The 20,813-nt window shown below is 42.3% G+C and overlaps 1 protein-coding gene across 4 annotated transcripts in view; it reads left to right on the top strand.

Annotated features, from left to right (window-relative positions):
- The window catches only part of USP19 (ubiquitin specific peptidase 19), a 121,551-nt gene that overhangs the window by 48,433 nt on the left and 52,305 nt on the right, over positions 1-20,813 (top strand). For 3 of the 4 annotated variants that reach the window (XM_085853163.1, XM_085853166.1, XM_085853165.1), the window contains 7 exons: positions 2,299-2,370; positions 6,624-6,739; positions 7,644-7,861; positions 11,766-11,922; positions 12,142-12,275; positions 17,325-17,483; positions 20,572-20,682. In XM_085853163.1, coding sequence (XP_085709289.1) covers positions 2,299-2,370; positions 6,624-6,739; positions 7,644-7,861; positions 11,766-11,922; positions 12,142-12,275; positions 17,325-17,483; positions 20,572-20,682 — 967 coding nt within the window. The remainder of the gene's footprint in view (positions 1-2,298; positions 2,371-6,623; positions 6,740-7,643; positions 7,862-11,765; positions 11,923-12,141; positions 12,276-17,324; positions 17,484-20,571; positions 20,683-20,813) is intronic. The other variant, XM_085853164.1, reaches the window with a different exon arrangement.

The raw sequence follows: 20,813 nt of genomic DNA, 5'->3' as shown, positions 1-20,813 counted from the left end.
TATTTCATCAAAGAACATTTATTGCACAGTACAACAGGGTCCAAAACACTGAGTTGTAAACATCCACAATGATTTGCACTAAACTAAGCTTGCAGTTCCTGATGTGTGTATATATATATATATATATATATATATATATATATATATATATATATATATATATATATGTATATGTATATATATATATACTTTGGTAGGAGTGGAGGGGTCTGGGAGAACAAAGAGAGAGCATGATGACCTACAGCTGGCTTTGATGAGATTGGTGTCACATGAGAAAGGCATCAAACAAAATACTAAAAAGCAGACAGGAAGGGGAGTAGAGGAGAGGTGGGAGATAAAACATTAAGTTATCGGTCCAAGTAAGGAATGTGATTATATACTTTTTGAATATAAGGAATTGAGTATATAAAAATTACCCCCGTGCGGGAGTGACGGTCATCTCTGCGAGAAATAATACCACAAGTTCTCAATGTTCAGTTATGACCGAAGACTACTGTGCAGCTCGAACTGCGCAGTTTGGTTAAAGATGATTTGGCATTTTGGCGCGCGTGCACGAAATTATATTTTGAAAATAAATGCCGACGTTTACATTTCGGGTTTTGAAACTTTTGCACTTTCGGTGGCAAATGTATAAATATAATATACAAGGTCAGCTGCTATGCAATGACACCATTCACTAACTTTTACCATGTCCAGTACAGAATATATAGCCTCCTGAAGGTAGGGCAGTTTTTGCAAACTTTGAAGTTCCGTGACGCGAAATTCGAAAATCCGGCCTGACCAAATTTAGATATTGTTTCGTAGATTCATATGCCACAATCAAATTCAAGATTGCTTGAGAAATGTAGGAGATAGATTTTGAAAATCGTCATTTTCGCATTTTTTGCCAAGTTTGAAGTCAGGTGACACGAAAACGAAAGCGAGTATCGAAAATCCGGCCTGACCAAATTTAGATATTGTCCCATAGATTGATATGCCACAATCAAATTCAAGATTGCTTGAGAAATGTAGGAGGAGATAGATTTTGAAAATCGTCATTTTCGCATTTTTTGCCAACTTTGAAGTCACGTGACACGAAAACGAAAGCAAATATCGAAAATCCGGCCCGATCAAAATTTAGATATTGTCCTATAGATTCATTTGCTACAATCAAATTCAAGATCGCTTGAGAAATGGCGGAGGAGATAGAATTTGAAAATTGTCATTTTCGCAACTTCAAAGGCCTCGTGACCTTGACCTTGACCTTCAGTGACCTTGAATGTCGTAGCATCGTGTACGTCTCATCGACCTCTATCAGGATCACTAATGACCAGATCTCCTGCTTCAACTTCATTGTGAACGGACGGACGGACAGATCGTCACCTCTCCTCTCAACACCAATATTATTAGGTCATGCTCGAAGAGATGACCTAAAAAGGCAGTGAGTACATGGGTAAAAACCAGTGAGTACAGTAAAAGAAAAGGCAATTTGTTGAAAAAGGAATATTCCCCATTACGGTACATTCAAATTCTACTTTGTTAAGAGGAATTCGTAGATCAGATGCATTGCGAAACCACCAATCAAATAAGTGTCACGTGTCTGCGCAGAAGGGGGAAAAAAACTCAGAAAAAGCGCCATTTAACACGAGAGAATTGTAATGGAATTTAATTGCTGGTTAAAACTATGAGGTAAATTAATTGATTTGAAAAAAATTTGATTATTAATATATTTTGATCTCCATGATTTTTGAAAGAAAAAAGGGGGGGTATGGTCTTCAGCACTGCCTATCCGTCTGTCCATCACACTATCTCCTAAACAGTTGTGTAGAAAGTCACCATACTTGGTGGTTATGATTGCTACATGGCAAAAAGATACAAGAGTAGTATCATTTTTGGCCCTGCCCCCTGTGTGGTGTCAAAAGTCACATACTGAAAAATGCAATGATGGGCACTTTTTTTAAAACCTTTTTTCCGTGAAACTTTGTATATGTAATCAACATTGGTGGATGCAGGAAATATGTAACGTTTTTGGGGGATTTGACCCCCAGGTTCATGCCCGAGAAGGTGGGGACTTGGGGTGAAAACAGAAAACAATGTTTAACTCAAAATTTGATTTGGGTCATTCCTGGTGGAACCTTTTTCCATCTTTCAACTGTGCTATAGATGGGAAATGTGGGGACTTGTGATGGTGCACCATCGACTTTGTTCTAATTGAATATGCTGGGAATTTTTTTTCAGATACAATGTCCCATAAACTTGATGAATTGTGTACACCAAGTCTTTTTGTAATCTATTCAAAATGTCTTTCCTGTGTTTCAGTGACACCAAGTTTGTTCAGGAGCAGGACGATCCAGAGCCATCGGCTCTGTACAGTTGGAATGTTCGATTGCGGTGAGTTAGCCATCTTACCTCGATTCTCCAAAAAATCGGTCTTTACTTTTCTACCGTGGGACTTTGCTGCTGCTAAACAAAGCTTTGTCTCAAACAAATAACTGATGGACAGCTTCACAAAGAATATGAACAGACTTTGTTACCTTCAAACTCTTATTTGTTTTCCTGCTTGCACGTACTAATATTGTGGTGTGTTGGTAGACCCATGATTACATGCAAAAGTGTGTGTGTGTTGTCAAATAGCGAGCACTGCAAATCCTAATCCATGTATTACATTTCCTCATGGAGGTGTCTTAAACACCGAGGCTATGAATGAATACTAAATAATACTGTTACGGATCTGGAAACCATGAGCACTCAACATTCAGGTCCCAAAAGTCAGTTATTCCGTTAAGTATGTGTGTAGTCAGATTCCCCTTCCTTTTGTCTAGTGGGAGGATCAAAAACGTGCGTTGCGATTTCTTTTAGTTAAGTTATTAAATCCAACCATCCAAAAAACCATCAAACAAACGGACAACACCACTGAACAAGCGTTTCACTCGTCTAACCGGCAACTCGCTGTCCGAGGCAGAATCTCTGGCAGTTCCTTCTCGGCTTCTACAAACTTTGTACCTTCTTTTTGACGAGTATGGGCACGCGTGGACAGGGGGGTGGGGTTTTCCCCGACATGGATGAAATCCCGCCCAGAAAGGGCGGACCCATGGGAGCCCCGTCCAATCAGGGCAAACTGTGACGTCAGTTTCACTAAGGCCCCTCCCCGCTGAGGGAGGTCCATAAAATTACCGACACCGTCCTCAGCAGAGAGTTCAGTGCAAGAGGAGTTCTGTGGGCGAAGGGTTTTTGCTGTTATGAAGGGGTGGTTACGAGGAGTGTTCACAGGAGGTCTACGTTGCTGTTTGGAGGGGTTTTTTTGCTGTCACGAGACCCCCCCCCCTCCGTGGACCCCAATTATTCGCCACCCGAACTCCGCCACGGGCCTCAAATCCCCCACGTGCGACTGGGGATCGGACCAACGACCTTTGTCAGGTGCCGCATCGCGGAGCATGCCCTCCCTCCGACGACCAGGTACAAGCCAAACTCTGACCCCCAGCTCATCTCACTCATCGGCTGGAGGGTCAAATAAAGAACCTTGGGTTTTTCTTTTCATTTGTGTGTGTTTATGAGTGTGTTGGGCCCATCTTGTAAGTGGAACTGCATAAGTGTTTTTGCCCATTGTAAATACTTGCATCGAATATTCACTTTAAGTCTCGCTTCTTTTGTGTTTTATTTACAGTAAATAAATGATTAGAAATGTTCCCAGCTCGTTTCCGTCCTTTCTTTATTTGGGCCAGCATGGTCCGGGTCTGAGTTCAGACGGGGTTTCATCCTTGGTAATCGGTACAGTGTAGCCGGAACGTCCTGGGCAGGCCCGCTCGACTGCATCCGAGCCGGAGTTGGTAGGTGGAAGTTGATACTCTACCGTAACTGGTAGAGTGATCCGGTTCGGCCAGACGTTCCGAGGGCGTGAATCCCCGGTAGCCAAGACTGCGTGGTTACTTAGGTGTATTGGATCTGGACAATTAACCCTTCGCCACGCGGTCGAGATATTGGCGTTTCACGGTCGATTAATCGACCCGCCGGCTTCGGAGATATCCGGAGCGACGGCCTATAAATTCCGGGGAGTCTGGTGGGAGTTTCCGGGGAGTTCCCCACCTCGCGGTCGTTCTCGCCACCGATCCCGGGCCACAACAATACATTCGGTGTGACCTTGCAGTCCACTAATCATCTGCGACATCTCATATAAAGTTTGAAAGGAAACTACCGTATTTTCCGTTGTATAAATCACGGCCGTGTATTAGCCGAACCCATGTTTTTCACCCTCAAAATACATGAATATATTGATCATTTTATTTTCTGATCTACATCTAAATACGTTTAGACCGGTGGAATGGATCCCTTTTGGTGTGATCTGGGGAAGAAATTACTATTATCAAACTCTTCTGATTTCTACTCATCAATGTCTCCAATACCACAGAAAAAAAGGTCCTGAGCGAATCACTTTGGGGAAAATTTTTGACGGCATTTTGAAATTTTGTCGATATTTCGGCTTTTTTCGCACAACGAGAATAAGGGTTAGAAAAAGGAAAATACCGATTCCTTTTTTTTTTTTTCTGGAATACTAGAGTATTGCAAATTGGCTTGTATATTAAACATAAAATGTTTTATCCTACTATGACAAAAGAATTTAGTTCTGACATAGACGTCATATTAAAAATCCAAGATGGCCACCAATATACGGGTTAAACCGAAGCTCCGCGGCCGCACGGTCACGAGTCCAGACCGCCCTGGTAAAGATGGACATGTATGAGTACACGAAAATAAAGCTATTCTAACTCGTATTTATTCCTTCCTATTACGTATGCTTCCAGTTTCACAGACAAAGGTGCCATGTCCATCCATATGAGGGTCTAATTAAAGCATTCTCAAGGTGGCATAACCGTGTTTGCAATCAACGGATTCAGAACTTTATATAGGGCCTAGATACAAAAGAATGGATATATATTTCAATATAATAAACTGAGTACGTTTCAAAGAATCCTTCGTGCACTTTATCAGACATCATGTATAGTAATAGAACTGTTAATCTACTATTACTCTAATATGATGTAACGGGGTTGTACGCAGTATAACTATAATCTGTTTACATTGTGCGTTTATGGAATCAGTGTAACATGACTGAACTTGTGCCGTACTGCCATAAGGATTGAAAAGGTGAGTTAAATTTTAGTATTATATTTTATTTATGATTATATGGGCCACTTTTAATTTATTTAATGTCACAAAACACACCATTAAAATTTCCAAGAAGAATATCCAAATTGAGTCATCTGTATTGTTCATACGCTGCACAGCACTTGCACAGCGAGAGTCTGAGGACATCAAGTTATACTTCATGTATGAACTGTCGGCAATACCTACATCACTCTTCAAGGATTATTGCATGAGGAAGTCTGACAAAGCAGAATTGGCCATGGTCATCAAGAAAGATATGACAAATATCAATCTCGAAGCTGCTGGTCCACTTGGAGACCTGCATATTGTGATAGATGGTGGTTGGCTGTGACACCGCATTTGATGGAACAAGAATACTACCTATCTAGAGGTTGCTGAACAGTACGAATCCTATCTTTCTAATAAGTATGGATTGTGCTGTGTTGTGTTCGATGGATATGAAGGGCCGTCCACAAAAGATCATGAACGTTTGAGGCGATCAGGCAAAAGGTCAGCTGATATCAGGGTCATTGAGCAACCACAACAGCTGCAGCAACAGCAACCGCAACCGCAACAGCTGCACCAACAGCAACGGCTGCAGAAACCGCAACGGCCGCAGCAACCGCAACAGCAGCAACGGCTGCAGAAACGGCAACGGCTGCAGCAACGGCAACGGCTGCAGCAACGGCAACGGCTGCAGCAACGGCAACGGCAACGGCAACGGCAACGGCAACGGCAACGGCAACGGCTGCAGCTGCGGCAACGGCTGCAGCTGCGGCAACGGCAACGGCTGCAGCAATGGCAACGGCAACGGCTGCAGCAACGGCAACAGCAACCACAACAGCTGCAGCAACTACTACTATTACTGCTTGCCCACAATGGATTCCACCTACCTCCCCTTGGTGTCAGCCACAGGAGGTAGATTTGCCCAAGATATTCACAAAGCAGCTGGCCTGGCTTCACTTGTGACTATATCTGGTTAGGGAGAGAAGTTGGTCAGGGTGCCAATGGTCACTATCGTACTCTTCTTCACACAGGGTGGGATCTTCAATTTCCACCAATTAATACTAACAGAGGAGTGCCCATATTTACATCCATCCGAGGGACGACAAACGTAATGCAATGCGCTTCTTTGAAAGCACCAATCGGACAGTTTATAGTTGGTTTGGGATTTGAACCCAGACGAGGCGGTTTTTAAGGTAAGTTTGTGACCTCAGTGCCATCCCGTTAGATGTGTTATTGTGTTCCTATGTTGTAATTTTATGCTTCATGGTGATTTAGAAATTGGAAAGATGGCTGATGTTAAACCTCCTGGCTGAGGTGTTCTATTTATTTATTTGTTTGTTCATTTGTTTTTACATTCTCGGTTTTGACACAAGTTATTTTAAGTAACTGGATTATAAATGCTAGTTATTTATCTCAAAAGCTAGTTATTTGGCACTGTCATTGGATGTTTCACCAGACTAATTGGTGGACCTGTTGTTTGGTTGCACCATCCACAGGCACACAGTCATACCGGAGCAGTGCCATTTCATCGTGCGAAAAGCTGTGATCACTTTACGCCTCAAAAAGGAGAAAAGTCAACGCTGGGGAATTTTAGAAGCACCTTCTTCACAAGGTCTGTGGATTGTCATTATTTCTGTATCTCTATATGTCTGCTTGGTTGGATGACCTTCAGACACGACTAATGTTGTGGACCAACAGGTTCTGGGATTGAAGGATCAAAACCTTGTTGATTGTCTGTGCCCAGCTGATCTTCTGGGTGGTAATTGAAGAAGCTGAATAAACTATTTGTTTCAAACTCTCTCAATCCCGCATTCCATTACTCACCAACTTGATCGACGCTCGAGCTATGCTGTGTAAAGTGAATAGTTGTTTGTATTTACATGAGTTGACACTGCGTATATGGGATTGACAACGTGTCTGTTTCAAATTTAGTATTCTGTTAAATACCTGCAATGGCTAAGGCAAGGCCATTGGGATGCTTCTTCACCGTTGAGAGATAGAGATAGGGTCAAAAACGATGTATTACACGATATATCAAAAAATTTTGGACGGATTATGACAAAACTTGGTGGATGAGTTGGGTTGGTGACAAGAACAAGCCGTTTTGATTTTGGTTAAGGTACGGATGCAGATTTGGCCTATTGGTGAGATACAAAATGTAAACTGTTCAACCTGGCGGAGGTATGTGGTCTACCGAGTGCTCTTCTAGTTATATGGTGTGATTGTCTAATAACAAATGTCACGGACAGGTATTGGATAGTATTGCACTTGATTTTATTTTATATTGGTCATTGTTATTGAATACGTGCACTTGCATGCACATGACATGTTCAGGCATGCTGAACGCAGCATACCTGGGGTTCCTGGGTTGATCAGGATCGGCAGTGGTGTGCGTATGCGTGCATGCTTAAACGGCCACATTTCCACTAATACTGCATGCTAATGGGGTGGTCAATTTGATTTCTGTTTATTTGTGTCGTGGTTGTAAGACAGAACGGCATGTGGGTCTGTCCAAGGTGCAGTGGGTGGTGCCAAGGTGGCAGTACCAGCTGGAGAGCAGTGGCAATCAGGGTCTGGATCTCAGCCTCAACCCACCAAGAGCAAATCCTATGATGAAACTGCAGAATCTCGAAATGGCCAGGCAAAGAAACCTACTGTTGAAAGTGGAGATTCCAAGCTGATGGGGAGATCAGTGGGGAAAACTGCAACACAATGGGATATGCACAATGAAATGGTAAACTTTCCTTCGTTTTGTAATCCCTTCTGTCCCTCTATTAAACATCCCCGTCTCTACTGGAAAATAAAATGACATCCTCGCCTTTATTTCCCATGCACTTTGCTACTTTTCTTAAGAGTGACATTTCCATTATTCCCCTTGTTAACCTTAACAATTCTTCGTGGCATCTTCCCTTTCCACACCGATGCAAGATTATTAGTAGGGTCCCGCGGAAAATCCGCACAATGTAAAATATGACTATGTCCTAAACCTCCCCCTCTGAACCTGAAGACTTCAATCCCCTCCCAACTCCAAGCCTTCAAAACTACTGCTAAACCCCCTCTCCCCCCCACAACTCCTCAACCCCCTCCCCCCACAACTCCTCAACCCCCTCCCCCACCACACCAGCTCAACCTCCCCCTCCCAACTCTGTCCTTTCTTTGCTCTCCTTCCCACTTGGAACTCAGCTCTCTCCTTTCCTTCCCTCCTCACATTCATAAAAGTAAAAGGGCATTCTTCGTGGATATATTTACACACTTCAGCTTTGAAAACTTGGGTGAAAACCAAAAGGACAGGTTGGAGGTTTTTTTTTTTATCATTAAAGACTTCAAATATGAATCATGACTATTTTCTTTCATGATAAATGATGCATTGTTCAGTTTTTAAATGTACATAAATTGAGCAGTCCTCTTGATTGTGTGAAATTTTCTTTGTGCGGTGTATCGTAAACCGCTGCCTCGAGCGCTCCCGAACAAAATATACATTCCCTCAATTCCTTTGCATCGGTTGTAATCAAAATGTACCATTCTTTCCTCAAAATGTAGCTTTATTTCATGATAGAAGATGCGTTTTTCAGTCTTTAAATGTACACCACAGGCTTTTGAGGTCTCTGAGACTTCGTAAGAAAGCGACTAAAACGGTGGCGATTTGAAATATTATTTATTTATTTATTTATTTGTTTGTTTTGAGGTTAGAATTGTGGGTGGAGTCAGACCAGCGAAGATCCACCTTGGACAGACAGAAGGGCAGAGGTACAGAGTGACAAACGGCCAGGCATATATATGTATATATACACACACGCCAAAGCGTCACCTCCAACCAAGAGGCCGAGGCCCAGCGACTTTGTCAAACAAGGATTACATGGTCAAAATCAATTAAACATCAAGCGGAGCCGCCTATCCAGATCATGGGCTTATTTGCCCTCATCAGGACGGCATACCGATAAATATCTAACCAATGATGACCACATTCGTCATTTAAACATGGTGTAGGACTATGTCCAATGAAGCTCGGGCGAGTGCTCGTCACACTCCACATTTTGATTTACCCACCGATCACATCACGTGCCTTCTGGTTGAATGGTTTGCATTAGCGGGAACAATCGTCTGGTTGGCAGACAGATAGTGTTCTTTGTGGATTATGCGGTTTTACCGTGTAAGACATAATCCACGGCGATGCTCACCATAACAGTCAGGAGGTGTATCTGATATTTAAACGACGAAGGGTGGTCATCATTGATTATATATTTATTGGTATGCCGTCCTAATGAGGACAGATAAGCATGAAATTCAGATAGGTGGCTCCGCTTGATATTTAACTGATGTTGACCACGTAATCTTTGTTTGTTTGACAGTCACCGGGCCGAAGCCTCTGGGTCGGAGTTGACGCTTTGGTGTTGTACTATGTCCAATGGAGATTGGGGGAGTGCTCGTCACACTCATGTTTCGATCGATAGTTGTGGCCAAAAATATTGGCACCCTTGTATTTTTTCAAATAACTCGCAATTTTCTCTGAAAATATGTTGAAATTGACAAAAATATTTTGTCTCCACAATTCTTTATTTCATTGTTAATATGACAGAACCTTTGATTTTGATTCAGAGCTTAATACATCACTTTAAATCAGAAAATAAAAAGAAATGGCATCGATAAAATTATTCATACCCATGACTTAATATTTGGTATCACAGCCTTTGGACAAAATAACTACAATCAAGTGCTTCCTCAAGCCATGAATGAGCTTCCTACACCTCTCTACTTGCAGTTTGTCCCACTCTTCTTGTGCAAACTGCTCCAGTTCTCCTGGATTTGAAGGGTACCTTCTCCCAACTGCTGTTTTTAGATCTCCCCACAGGTGTTCAATGGGATTTAGTTCTAGACTCATTGATGGCCACTTCAGAACAGTCCATTGTATAATCCTGAACCATTCCTGGGTGCTTTTTTGAAGTGTATTTGGGGTCATTGTCTTGCAAGACCCATGACCTTCGATGGAGACCAAGCTTTATGACATTGGGTTGAACATTGCGCTCCAAAATGCCTCCTTGGTAATCTCCTGATTTCATGATGTCATGCACAGATTCAAGGCACCCGGTGCCAGAGGCAGCACAGTAACCCCAAAGCATCACTAAACCTCCTCCATTTTTGACAGTAGGGAAGGTGTTCTTTTCTTTGAAGGCTTCATTTTGTTTTCTATTAAAACAGAGATGATGTGATTTACCAAAAAGCTCTAATTTGTTCTCATCTGCCCACAGGACATTCTCCCAGAATGGTTTTGGATTGTTCAGGTGTGTTTTGGCAAACTCCAGTTGGGCTTTCTTATATCTCTCTCTCTCTCTCAGCAGTGGGGTCCTCCTGGGTCTCCTATCACAGAACCCCTTTTCATTGAGTTGGCGACGAATAGTGCAAATTGAAACTGTCGTACCTTGTGTCTGAAGATCGGCTTGAATCTGTTAGGCAGTTGATCGAGGTGTTTTCTCCACCATTCGAACAATCCTTCGCTGCAATCTTCGATCAAGCTTTCTCTTGCGGCCACGTCCAGGGAGGTTTGCTACAGTGCCATGGGCCTTAACCTTCCCGATAACATTGCGTATGGTGGACACAGTAACATCAAGGTCTCTGGAGATGGACTTGTCACCTTGAGATTGTCCATGCTTGGCTACAATCTTGTGTCTGACCTCCTCAGACAATTCTCTGGTTTTCTTTCTTTTCTCCATGCTCAATGCAGTACACAGTGACACAAAACAGCAGAATGACTCCTTTTCTCTATTCAAACTGGTTGAATGAGTGATTTTTACATTGCAGGCACCTGCAACTCACCGCAGGTGAGTTCAATTCCAAAGTAAAGGAGAATCACCTGCTTGAAATTTAATTATTCCAAACAACTTCTAAAAGGTGCCAATAATATTGTCCAGGCCATTTTAGGATTTCCGTGTGGAATGAGCTGAAATTTAGTATTTTTTTTCAGATTTTTTTGTTTTGTTCCACTGCAAACCAAAGATATACATTTGTGGATTCCCAAAGTTTGTTTTTTGGTTTTTATTTTCATTTCAACAATTTTCTGGAAGAAATGGGGCATTATTTGAAAAAAATGCAAGGGTGCCAATATATATATATATATATATATATATATATATATATATATATATATATATATATATATATATATATATATATTTTAATATATGTGTATATAATCGAAACGTGTGGAGTGTGACGAGCACTTCGTTACCGAATAAAATATAATGCTTGATGACACTCATAAGTTTATAATGACAGGATAGCATCATCACAGTTGGACTAAAGTGAACATGTCGGAAAAGGAAGAGTTTTGTGTTGAGCCTTCAATAAAGAAATGCAGCTTTTAGGTGTGAAGATGTGAAATTATTGTTGATGATCAGAGATGTGTAGATCTTCAGGGTGCCCCAAAGAAAACCACGAAATTTGAGTTTTTGAGATTTATTTTGCCGTATTTTACCATATCAATAAACTAACATATAAATAAAGTGTATCTTTGTTTTACACTACATCTAAGTTTGCTTTTGTTTTGTTTTAAATAAACTGTACCAAATTTCCTGGTTTTCTGTGGGGCACCCTGTAGTTTACACCTGCTAGAAATTCTAATGTTTCTCCATTTCACTTTGCAGTCTGTGTCAGGTACATCTTGCCAAGATGTCAGGAAAGAGCAGGAGGCAGAGCGTTGCCGTGGTTACACCGGCCTCGTGAACCTCGGAAACACTTGTTTCATGAACAGTGTCATTCAATGCCTGTCCAACACTCGTGAGCTGCGAGACTACTTTCACAGTATGTGCCATGGATGCTTGGCACACTTTGAGCCCTTTTACAATTATATGAATGAGAAGTTAAATTCATAATTTTGAGACTGATTCTCGCTAAATATTTTGCACAACACCTAAATATCTCCTTCAGGAGTAGAATTTTGTTTTGTTGTTCCACATACTTGACTTCATTTGCCTCACTATTATTTCCAACATATTCAATTCGTTTTTTTTCCTGCCACAGACATGGCCTTCAAGACAGAGATAAATATGTCCAACCCTTTGGGGACGGGTGGGCGCCTTGCCAAGTGCTTTGCGTATTTGCTTCATGCTTTGTGGAAAGGTGATCGACAAGCAGTCGTCCCCAGCCAGCTCAAGGTTTGGCATGAGTAACTACAGGGTGTCTCAATAAAACGTATAAAGATTTTATCTATTGGAAGCTTTCCTCAATATAAAAAATGTCTAATTATTTAATTAAATAGCCCAAAGAGGAGCAATGTTCAGTGTTTGGAGAAACAATTGGTTACATCAACTAGTTCACTTGTGCAGATGTTCACCATAAGCATCCAAGCACTGTTGATAATGACTTGCAACAGAATGACATGAAATGGGATACTTTACACTTCCTCTTCATCCTATCCACCCTCCAGGCAAATTTGCATTGAGACAAGCTCTGACATTGCAATGGTAATGTTGCAGTGTCCCATCTTGTTGATGGGACACCTTTTTTAATCTCTATACAGCTGTATACCTTTTATTGAGACACGCTCTATTTAGAAACTTTGCAGCCTTTAATTTTGAAAGTGGAGAGCATGGCTCAAAATGGAGCAGAGTGGGTGATGATAAGAAGAAGACGAAGAAGCGATTAAAGGATTGGAATGATGAGTTGAAGAATGGAGCTCATGAGGGTAAAATTGAAAGACGTACCAGCGACTGGTGAGGAAGGAAATTAAAGAGTAAAAATGGCAGGTAAGTTTGGAGTTGGGAACCTATAGAGTAGAGAGAGAAAGAGAGGTAGAGGTATAGAAGTTGACAGTTTGGTTATTAAAGCTCTGCTTGAAGGATCATCCTCGGGAATGCAAAGGTTTGAGAGCACGTGATCTTTGATATTTCTTGCATATATGATCCCCACTATAAAGTAACTAAACTGGTTGCTATCCCCATGCTTTTTGAAAAATAACCAGAGGGATATTGTAATCGGCTCTCTGTTTGTTACTTACGAAATCTAAAGATTTCGTAAGTATATTGATCACTTCCGTCCTCTGTTTGTTTGTGTGTTTGTTTGTCGGCACAATAACTCGAACGGAAGAAGCTACCAATGTCAAATTACACCATATGATTCAGGAGGGTGATGGCTAGCGCTGATTAGATTTTGGTCAAAATCGGTCAAAGGTCAACGTCACAGTGAGGTCAAACATTCGATTTTTGATGGTTTGGTACAGAATTATCGTAGAAACTTCTGGTTTGCGTCGCTACCTTCTCTAGAGACAGCTTTTATTAGACAAGGTCGGAGGTCAAGTTGACGATTTCGTAAGTACCAGTCTATGACTGCTTGTTTGTTTGTCTATCTCACGCTATCTCCTCCTCAATGGTTGTGCAGAAATTCACCAACCTTACTTGGGAGATATGATCACAACATAGCAAGAAGGTGTGCGAGCAGTATCATTTTTGGCCCCACCCCCGGGATGGGGCCAAAGGGGCAAGTACCGAAGAATTAAATTGCGTGTATACTTTTAAAATGTTTTTTTAAAGGAACTTTGAATGTATTGTTGTGGTTTCTCACCACTCCAGCGTGCAAGCGACCGCTTTTAGCTAATCGCAGCCGCGCGCCCACCGGACGTGGCAAACCTAGTCGCAGCTTTCGGATCAACGCCGAAATCCAGCTACGGGTGTGTCTTTAATCACACTAAAAATCAGTCAACTGTTCTGTCTGCGCGCGACAGGGTCCGATCTCCGAATTGTCGATTTACCTAAGTATGCGCGCAGACCGAAATTCCGGGGATTTACACCTCAACGGGACCTGCTTGGAAACGAGCCGCTTAAGCAGCTCGCTCCGTTTGCGATTTGCCGAGCGGTGTATATCGCCAGGCCCCGCCGGATTCGATTACTTTATCGGCTATTTAAAAGCCAGCTAATATCCCAAACGCAATACGGCAGCTCAATCGAGGGAAAGGACGCAACAAACAGGTCACATTCACACAAGGACATTTATTTGTACACGTATGCATGCAAACACTTATGCAATCATGCAGTCAGTAAAGCATTGTAGGAACGAGCAAGATAAAGAACTACAACCGTTCTATTATTATGTACATATCCACTTAACAGTTCATTACTTGACTGACAAGGTTCCACGACATTCATACAAAGAAAAACCCCAGGGAAGGAAAGGGCAAGAACTGGACCTCGTGGGCCTTTTATAGTTCACGGAGCTGTGAAGAGTGCAGAAGCTCCGAGAGGCCGTGCTGGTTACCGGCCACCTTCGTGGTGACTCGCTGGTTGACCCTCGACGTTTCGTCGACACGGCAGTTGGCGCTGCTCGACTTGATTGGCCCAAGCCCCGCCGTGCGGCCTAGTGGTTCGGGCCTAGCCGACGACGCCTCTGAGGAATGAATGGGCCTTTGCTCTTTCGAGAGTTGATGCGCTTTTAAGAGCCCGTCCGTTCGTCAGCGTTGGCGATCTCTCTCCGGCTTTCTCCACCGACTCGCAGTTCTGCACGGCAGGCTTGGCTGCGCTCCGACGACCCCGACTGTCCTGCACTGGACTCGAACCTTGCCGGGCTGCTGGCTTCTTCCGACTCGACGCCAGCTTGACTCCACACTTCCACTCTCTGCAGCTCCCCGGCAGACTCCGAACCCCGACAGACTGCTTGCTTGGCGTTCAGCTCGCCTTTATATGGGGTCCGTGATTGAGTTTGATGTTTCACCTCTCACCCTTTACCTCTCGCTGGCTCCGCCCATTTTGATCTTTTGATCCGATTTCATCACGAAGCTCGGACATGCGCGGACGTGGTAGAAATCATCAGCCACGCAGACATTGCAGGAATCATCAGCCGTGGAAAGCGGACGTTGTAGAAATCATCAGCTCTTGCGTCTGTCGGCGGAGATGGCGCTCGTCTGTGGGATTCGCTGTGGGTGGCGAAAAGATGGCGGCGTTTGTGGAGATGAAGGTGAGGCGATGTTGTGGTTGCTCTGTGGTGGGGATGGCGTGGTTGTTGAGATAGTGGTTGTGGTTGGAGCTGTGGTGGGGATGGCGTGGTTGTTGAGAGGCGGTTGTGGTTGTTGAAGTAGTGGTTGTTCCAAAATAAAGATAGCAAAAGAATAATGGCTGACTCAAAGATCACAGCCCGGTTGCACGAATAAATCCCTGAGACATCGGTGGGGAAATCTAATCTGAACACACACTTATCGACATAACTGATCTCTGGGAAACCTGAATGGTGTTCTGTGAATTACCACAACCATAACAGTATGTATGTATGTATGTATGTATATGTGTATATGTACGTGTGTATATACCTTTCCAATTTATTTCAAAACAGCAAGGTGGGTGAGGGTAAACATATTACGTCCTCATTCGTACTGGTCTCTGCCATAAATAGAAAACGCAAGACTTAGCTTGGGGGTGATGATGATGCTTTTGAAGGGGGTGGGTGGAGTTTCGAAAGATGTGTATTGTGGATGTAGAATTTTTGATGGCTGTTCGATCATTGGGAGCACGACAAGGTCGCCTGCTGCATTGCCACGTAGAAGAAGGTTAAACGATCCATAGCCACCTTGATCCAGAGCAGATTTTCCCTGCTTGGACAGGAAGGTACGAGATTGCATCCTCTTCCAAAATAATCCTGTCTCTTTGGCGTTAAAAACCTGCTCTGACATTAATCCCTTCACCTCAATTTCTTCCATGAGCCATGGTTGAACTGGAACCTTCAGCCCCGGGTGCCTCGTGGAAACGTTGGTAAATTTGCAACGGTTTCTCCTGTCCACCGGTCCATTCAAAGTCCGAGTAAATCCACAATGGGTTCTCCCGTACATCTTCACTCAAAGGCATTTTTTTGTTTGGTCCTCGATCCAAACATGAAGCGCTTTTTTTCCGTCCTTTCATTATGAGGATTATCATCATGGGACTGGAATGAGCCTTTTGCGCTTTGCAGAGCGGAAACACTTGAACGGAGATGTGACTCAGATTTACACACAGTTGATTGATTTATCTGGTAATGGCGACCCACAGATTCGGCATTTTACTTCTTGCCGACATATCTCACAACTCTCTTTATTCGCACAGTCATAACCTTCCTCTGCCTTTTGGCACAATTTTATCCATCGTTTTTCATTTGGGGACCATTATTAACTGTTGTGTGTCTACTAGATCTTATAGATCTAGTATTACAGGATCTCTGTATGTCATTTCCTGTTCGATGACGATTCATTGTTAAATTTAGCTTCGTTAACTGCATGTTGGTCTGCTTACTACAATTAATGGTGCATGAGAAACAAGAAAAGGCTCGTCATGAGAGGTAATCATACAGGCGGATACAAACAATGACTCGTCTCGGCTCCAAAACCACGGGTTTACCATGATATCTGAGGGTTTACCGTATTGGTGTTTCATTGGAGCAGTCGGAAGAGAAGGAGTGGTGATAAAGTGATGTTTACAAGATTGTGTTCAGAAGAACCAATTGGAGGTGAAATTGTTTGGCTCTCACATAACGGATTGGAGGTGAAGAACAAATTCAAAGTTGGTGTTGTCCAAGTGGTCATGATCTGGAATATGGGTAGGGTGGTTTATAATTTGGTCCAAATCATTCAGAATGGAAAATGTAAGAGCTTCAAGTCCCCCAACATCCGTGTGGGAAGATTACAAGCACTCCCTGTGGTGTACATTGAAGTCTCATAAATAGAGGAATTCTGCTTGAGGGTGTTTGGATGTCATCGCCTCATGGCAGGAATTAAGATTGTCAAAGAAAGTTATAAAGTTGGTCGAGTTGGGAGAGCAGTAAGTGAAATTGAGAAAAATGGAGATGGTCGGGAGACAAATCTTAAGCCAGATGACATATATGCAATCAACGTTGAGGGACACATGAAATATGTAATGATTTTTTTGGATTTGACCCCCTGGTTCATGCCATAGGGCGTGAAGACTTCGGTTAACAGTGGTCAAAACAGCATTTTTCTTTTTTGACTCAAAATTTAATATCAGGTCATTGCTGGTAGAACTTTTTTCCATTTTTCAACTTTGCTTGAAGTGGTAACCATGGGGATTTATGATGGCATGCCATCAACTTCACTCAAGTTCATATTTTCCATCTGCTTGTTTTACTTTGTGTGTATTGACTGTTCTTTTAGAAACAATGCTCTCTCCTCTCCTCTCCTCTCCTCTCCTCTCCTCTCCTCTCCTCTCCTCTCCTCTCCTCTCTCTCTTTTGCAGTCTATTGTAGCGAGCAAAGCCAGCCAATTCACGGGCTGCTCTCAACACGATGCGCAAGAGTTCATGGCGTTCCTTTTGGATGGTCTCCACGAAGACCTGAACCGTGTGCGTGAGAAACTTTACACCCCGGTTCCAAACTCAGACAGTCGTCCTGATCAGGTAATTAGTTTCCACAAAATAAGCCATGAGAATACAAAAATCACACTGTGGTGAAAAATGACAGTGTGGATTTCTTTCCACCTTCAGTCAGACGTCAGGACTTGTCAGTTAGTTTGTGATATACTTGGGGCTAAAAACATGTCATGGCCCACCCTACAAGAAGGTGGTAGTAGTAGTAGTAGTAGTAGTAGTAGTAGTAGTAGTAGTAGTAGTAGTAGTAGTAGTAGTAGTAGTAGTAGTAGTAGTAGTAGTAGTAGTAGTCTCTCCTGAATAATGTTTAACTGATTAATTTAGTGACATACAGTTGATAAAATTGTCAGCCTTAAGTTTCAAAGGATAGCATTATAAGTACAATAGCTTTAATCGAAATGGTCTTGTGCTCAAGTGTGCTGATATGTACAGTCGTCTTCATTCATATGCAGCATAAGGCTGTGGGGTAGCATCATTGGTTGAGAGCACGGCTGTGCCGCTGATCGAATGCCCTCTGCTGCTTGAAGCAGGAATTTAGAATTTGGTCATAGTGCCGGCGATAGCTTGCCTACTCTTTGCGAAGGACGCGGTGGGATCTCTAGAATCCACCAACGAATGCCGACAGCCGGGATGCCCGTATAACATCAAGCCGAGGGACGGCGCACACATTTGTGAATCACCCCGCCTGTGAAACACCAGGATGGCAGTTTTTTGCTCGGTTGGGATTCAAACCAAGCTGTGTGTATCCTAGAGACAGCCTAGAGGTGAGTGTGTGTATCTCCAGGCCATCCTGTCAGCCCGATTATGTACAGTAGGTGAAGTTTATTGCTTGATGCAACTTGAGCCATGAGGAAAAGGAACGGTATTTAACCCTTGGACCCCAGCGGCCTTTTTACCAGCCGCTATTCAAACCTCCATACACCTGAGCAGCCGGATTTTTCTCCAGGGAGCCCAGGGTGGGGGAGCCGAAAGACGAGGAGCTCAGGGTTCAAAGGGTTAAGCCTGCATTGTTTATGCCTCCTAGAACCCGTTGCTGCGTTTGAGCCTGGGGTGCATCGAAGAATTCAATTCCTCTTGAAGAGTTTGAAGCATTTATTTAATATAGCATCAGCTGGAGGAAAGAGGAAATTTAGTAACAATAGCAAGCCACATGCTTCCTCCTCTTTCCTAATAATACATGCATCTTGAGTCCTTTTTATACTAAGCAAAGGGAGGGGTGAGATTGGGGGAAGATATCTGGTGGTGCTCAAGATAAGGTACTGCAGAGGCTAGTTTTTGTAGGAATTGGGAAGGTGTTCACTCAAAGCTTCCTGGCAGTGGTTATTCAGAGGTCAACTTGAACACAACAACTTTATGACCAAAAAGATAAGAGTTCAAAGGAGACATATGGTCATTATCAAAGCACACATTCCAATAACACTAGACTCCCGCTTCAAAGGGTTCAACCAGACTTTCGGGCACCAGCATATAATTATTTAATGAATGAGGATCCATTAATATTGAGTTTATATTTTAATAAGCTAAAGAGAATAATAGAAAATTATATTCTGCTGTATAAAGATTATTTGGAAGGCCTGTCTGCTTGCGGTAAGGGATTCTGATGTTTAATTGCAGGCTGATATCCTTCCAATACAGTAAAGAAATATAAGGCCATTTAACATGCAAATGGATACATGTATTGAACACAGATACTCATATCATAGATACTTTATACTATCATAGAACATAGATACTTTATGATATCATATACATATCATAGAACATAGATACTTTATGGACATACTCATAAAGCAGATAAATGTAATCCATCATGTTGGATTTGAATTGGATATTTCCCATTAAAGGGTTTTAGCAATACATTGTGTTGTTTGCTAAAAAAAACAAAAAAAAACTTTACTTCTCAAGTTAATTATCAATCAAGCTTAATTGAGCAACATTTTCTTTTATCATCATACTTAAATTCCATTAGGCTAATTTGTGGAGAAATATGACTCCACAGTTGTAACTGCTGAAATCTATCAATCTGGGTTCTTCCCAATATCTTTCTTCTTTGTTCCTTTCACACTTCCTTTTACCTCTTTACATTTCTCTTTATTCATTGTAATTATTGCTTTTTATCTTGCCAAAACAAAGTTTTTGCAAGATATGTTAGTCAGCTTGTATGTTTTTTTGTTTGTTTGTTTGTCTGAAATCACGTATAAAAAATTCTGCAGAGCACAGTTATCATTGGAAATTTTTGTAACTTCGCATATCAGAGGCCTATAGAGGTCCCTTTCAGCACATAAAATTTTGAAGGTCAAGGTCACTTTGTCGCAAATCAGGGGAGTCGACGAAACCCTTATTTTTTGAGTAATTTTGATCGGATCGTCTTCAAACTTCATGGGAATATAGTTCATGGTCTGGCGCTCAGCTGATTAATTTTTGGTGGCGATTGGCCTTGACCTTCATGGTTAACGCCGAAGGTCAAACATATTTGATCCCAAGATCAAATTTTCAAGTTTTAGGAACCATATCATGTAGTACCTCAAATTGAACACCTCAATGAGTGCTTTCTAGATATGTCAAGCTTGAGACATTATGACGTCATTTGGTGACGTTATGAAGCAAACGCATATTTTTCATGGTTACTCTGTAGAACGATTCTCATCGGAATCTCTCATAGGCAGATATTCCTCAAGGAGTCACTCCTGGTGGATAGCAGCTCTGTTCACCTCAGTGTGACCTTAAAGAAGTCACACGTGGTCACCTTTTGGCAAGATACGGGTCTTTTTTTCTTTTCTGTTATCTCTTTTACTCTTTATTTATCTTTCTTTCTCTATCTGTCCAGGGGATGTGAATTATTGCAGAATTTTTTTTCTGTAAGGCTCACTTGGCTGCACCTGGATGGGTTTGAAGGTAGAAGAGTAGTGGCTGAAACCAGAATCCTATCCAGGTTCTATCCAGGCTGAAACTTATCCAGGTTCCTCCTAATGACTTCACCTTTGCTCTTTACTTATTCGGGTTCCTCCTGATGACTCCAATGCAGTATTTGGTATTTTTTCTTCATATGGATTGACTCTAATGCATGGTGATGCAGGTTCTTCTTTGTATGCATATGTTCCATCGTGCTCCTGAATAGATGGTGGCAGATGAGGCCTGGAATCAGCACAAGCTGAGGAACGATTCCTTTATTGTGGACCTCTTTCAAGGCCAATACAAATCCAAGCTGGTGTGCCCTGTGTGTGCAAAGGTAAGCGAAACGGTAGAAACACATCTAATCCCTGCACCACCTGTCTCTCCACCCCTACCTTCTTTGAAATTTTACACAAACAGTAGTTACTTATTTAATGAAAAGCAAATGTAATTTTGGGCACAAGAGCA

This window comes from Eptatretus burgeri, chromosome 13 (assembly GCF_056783735.1).
Source record: "Eptatretus burgeri isolate ZD-2024b chromosome 13, Ebu_testis_v1, whole genome shotgun sequence".
Classification (NCBI taxonomy): domain Eukaryota; kingdom Metazoa; phylum Chordata; class Myxini; order Myxiniformes; family Myxinidae; genus Eptatretus; species Eptatretus burgeri.
This window is presented reverse-complemented; position numbering and strand designations above follow the sequence as displayed.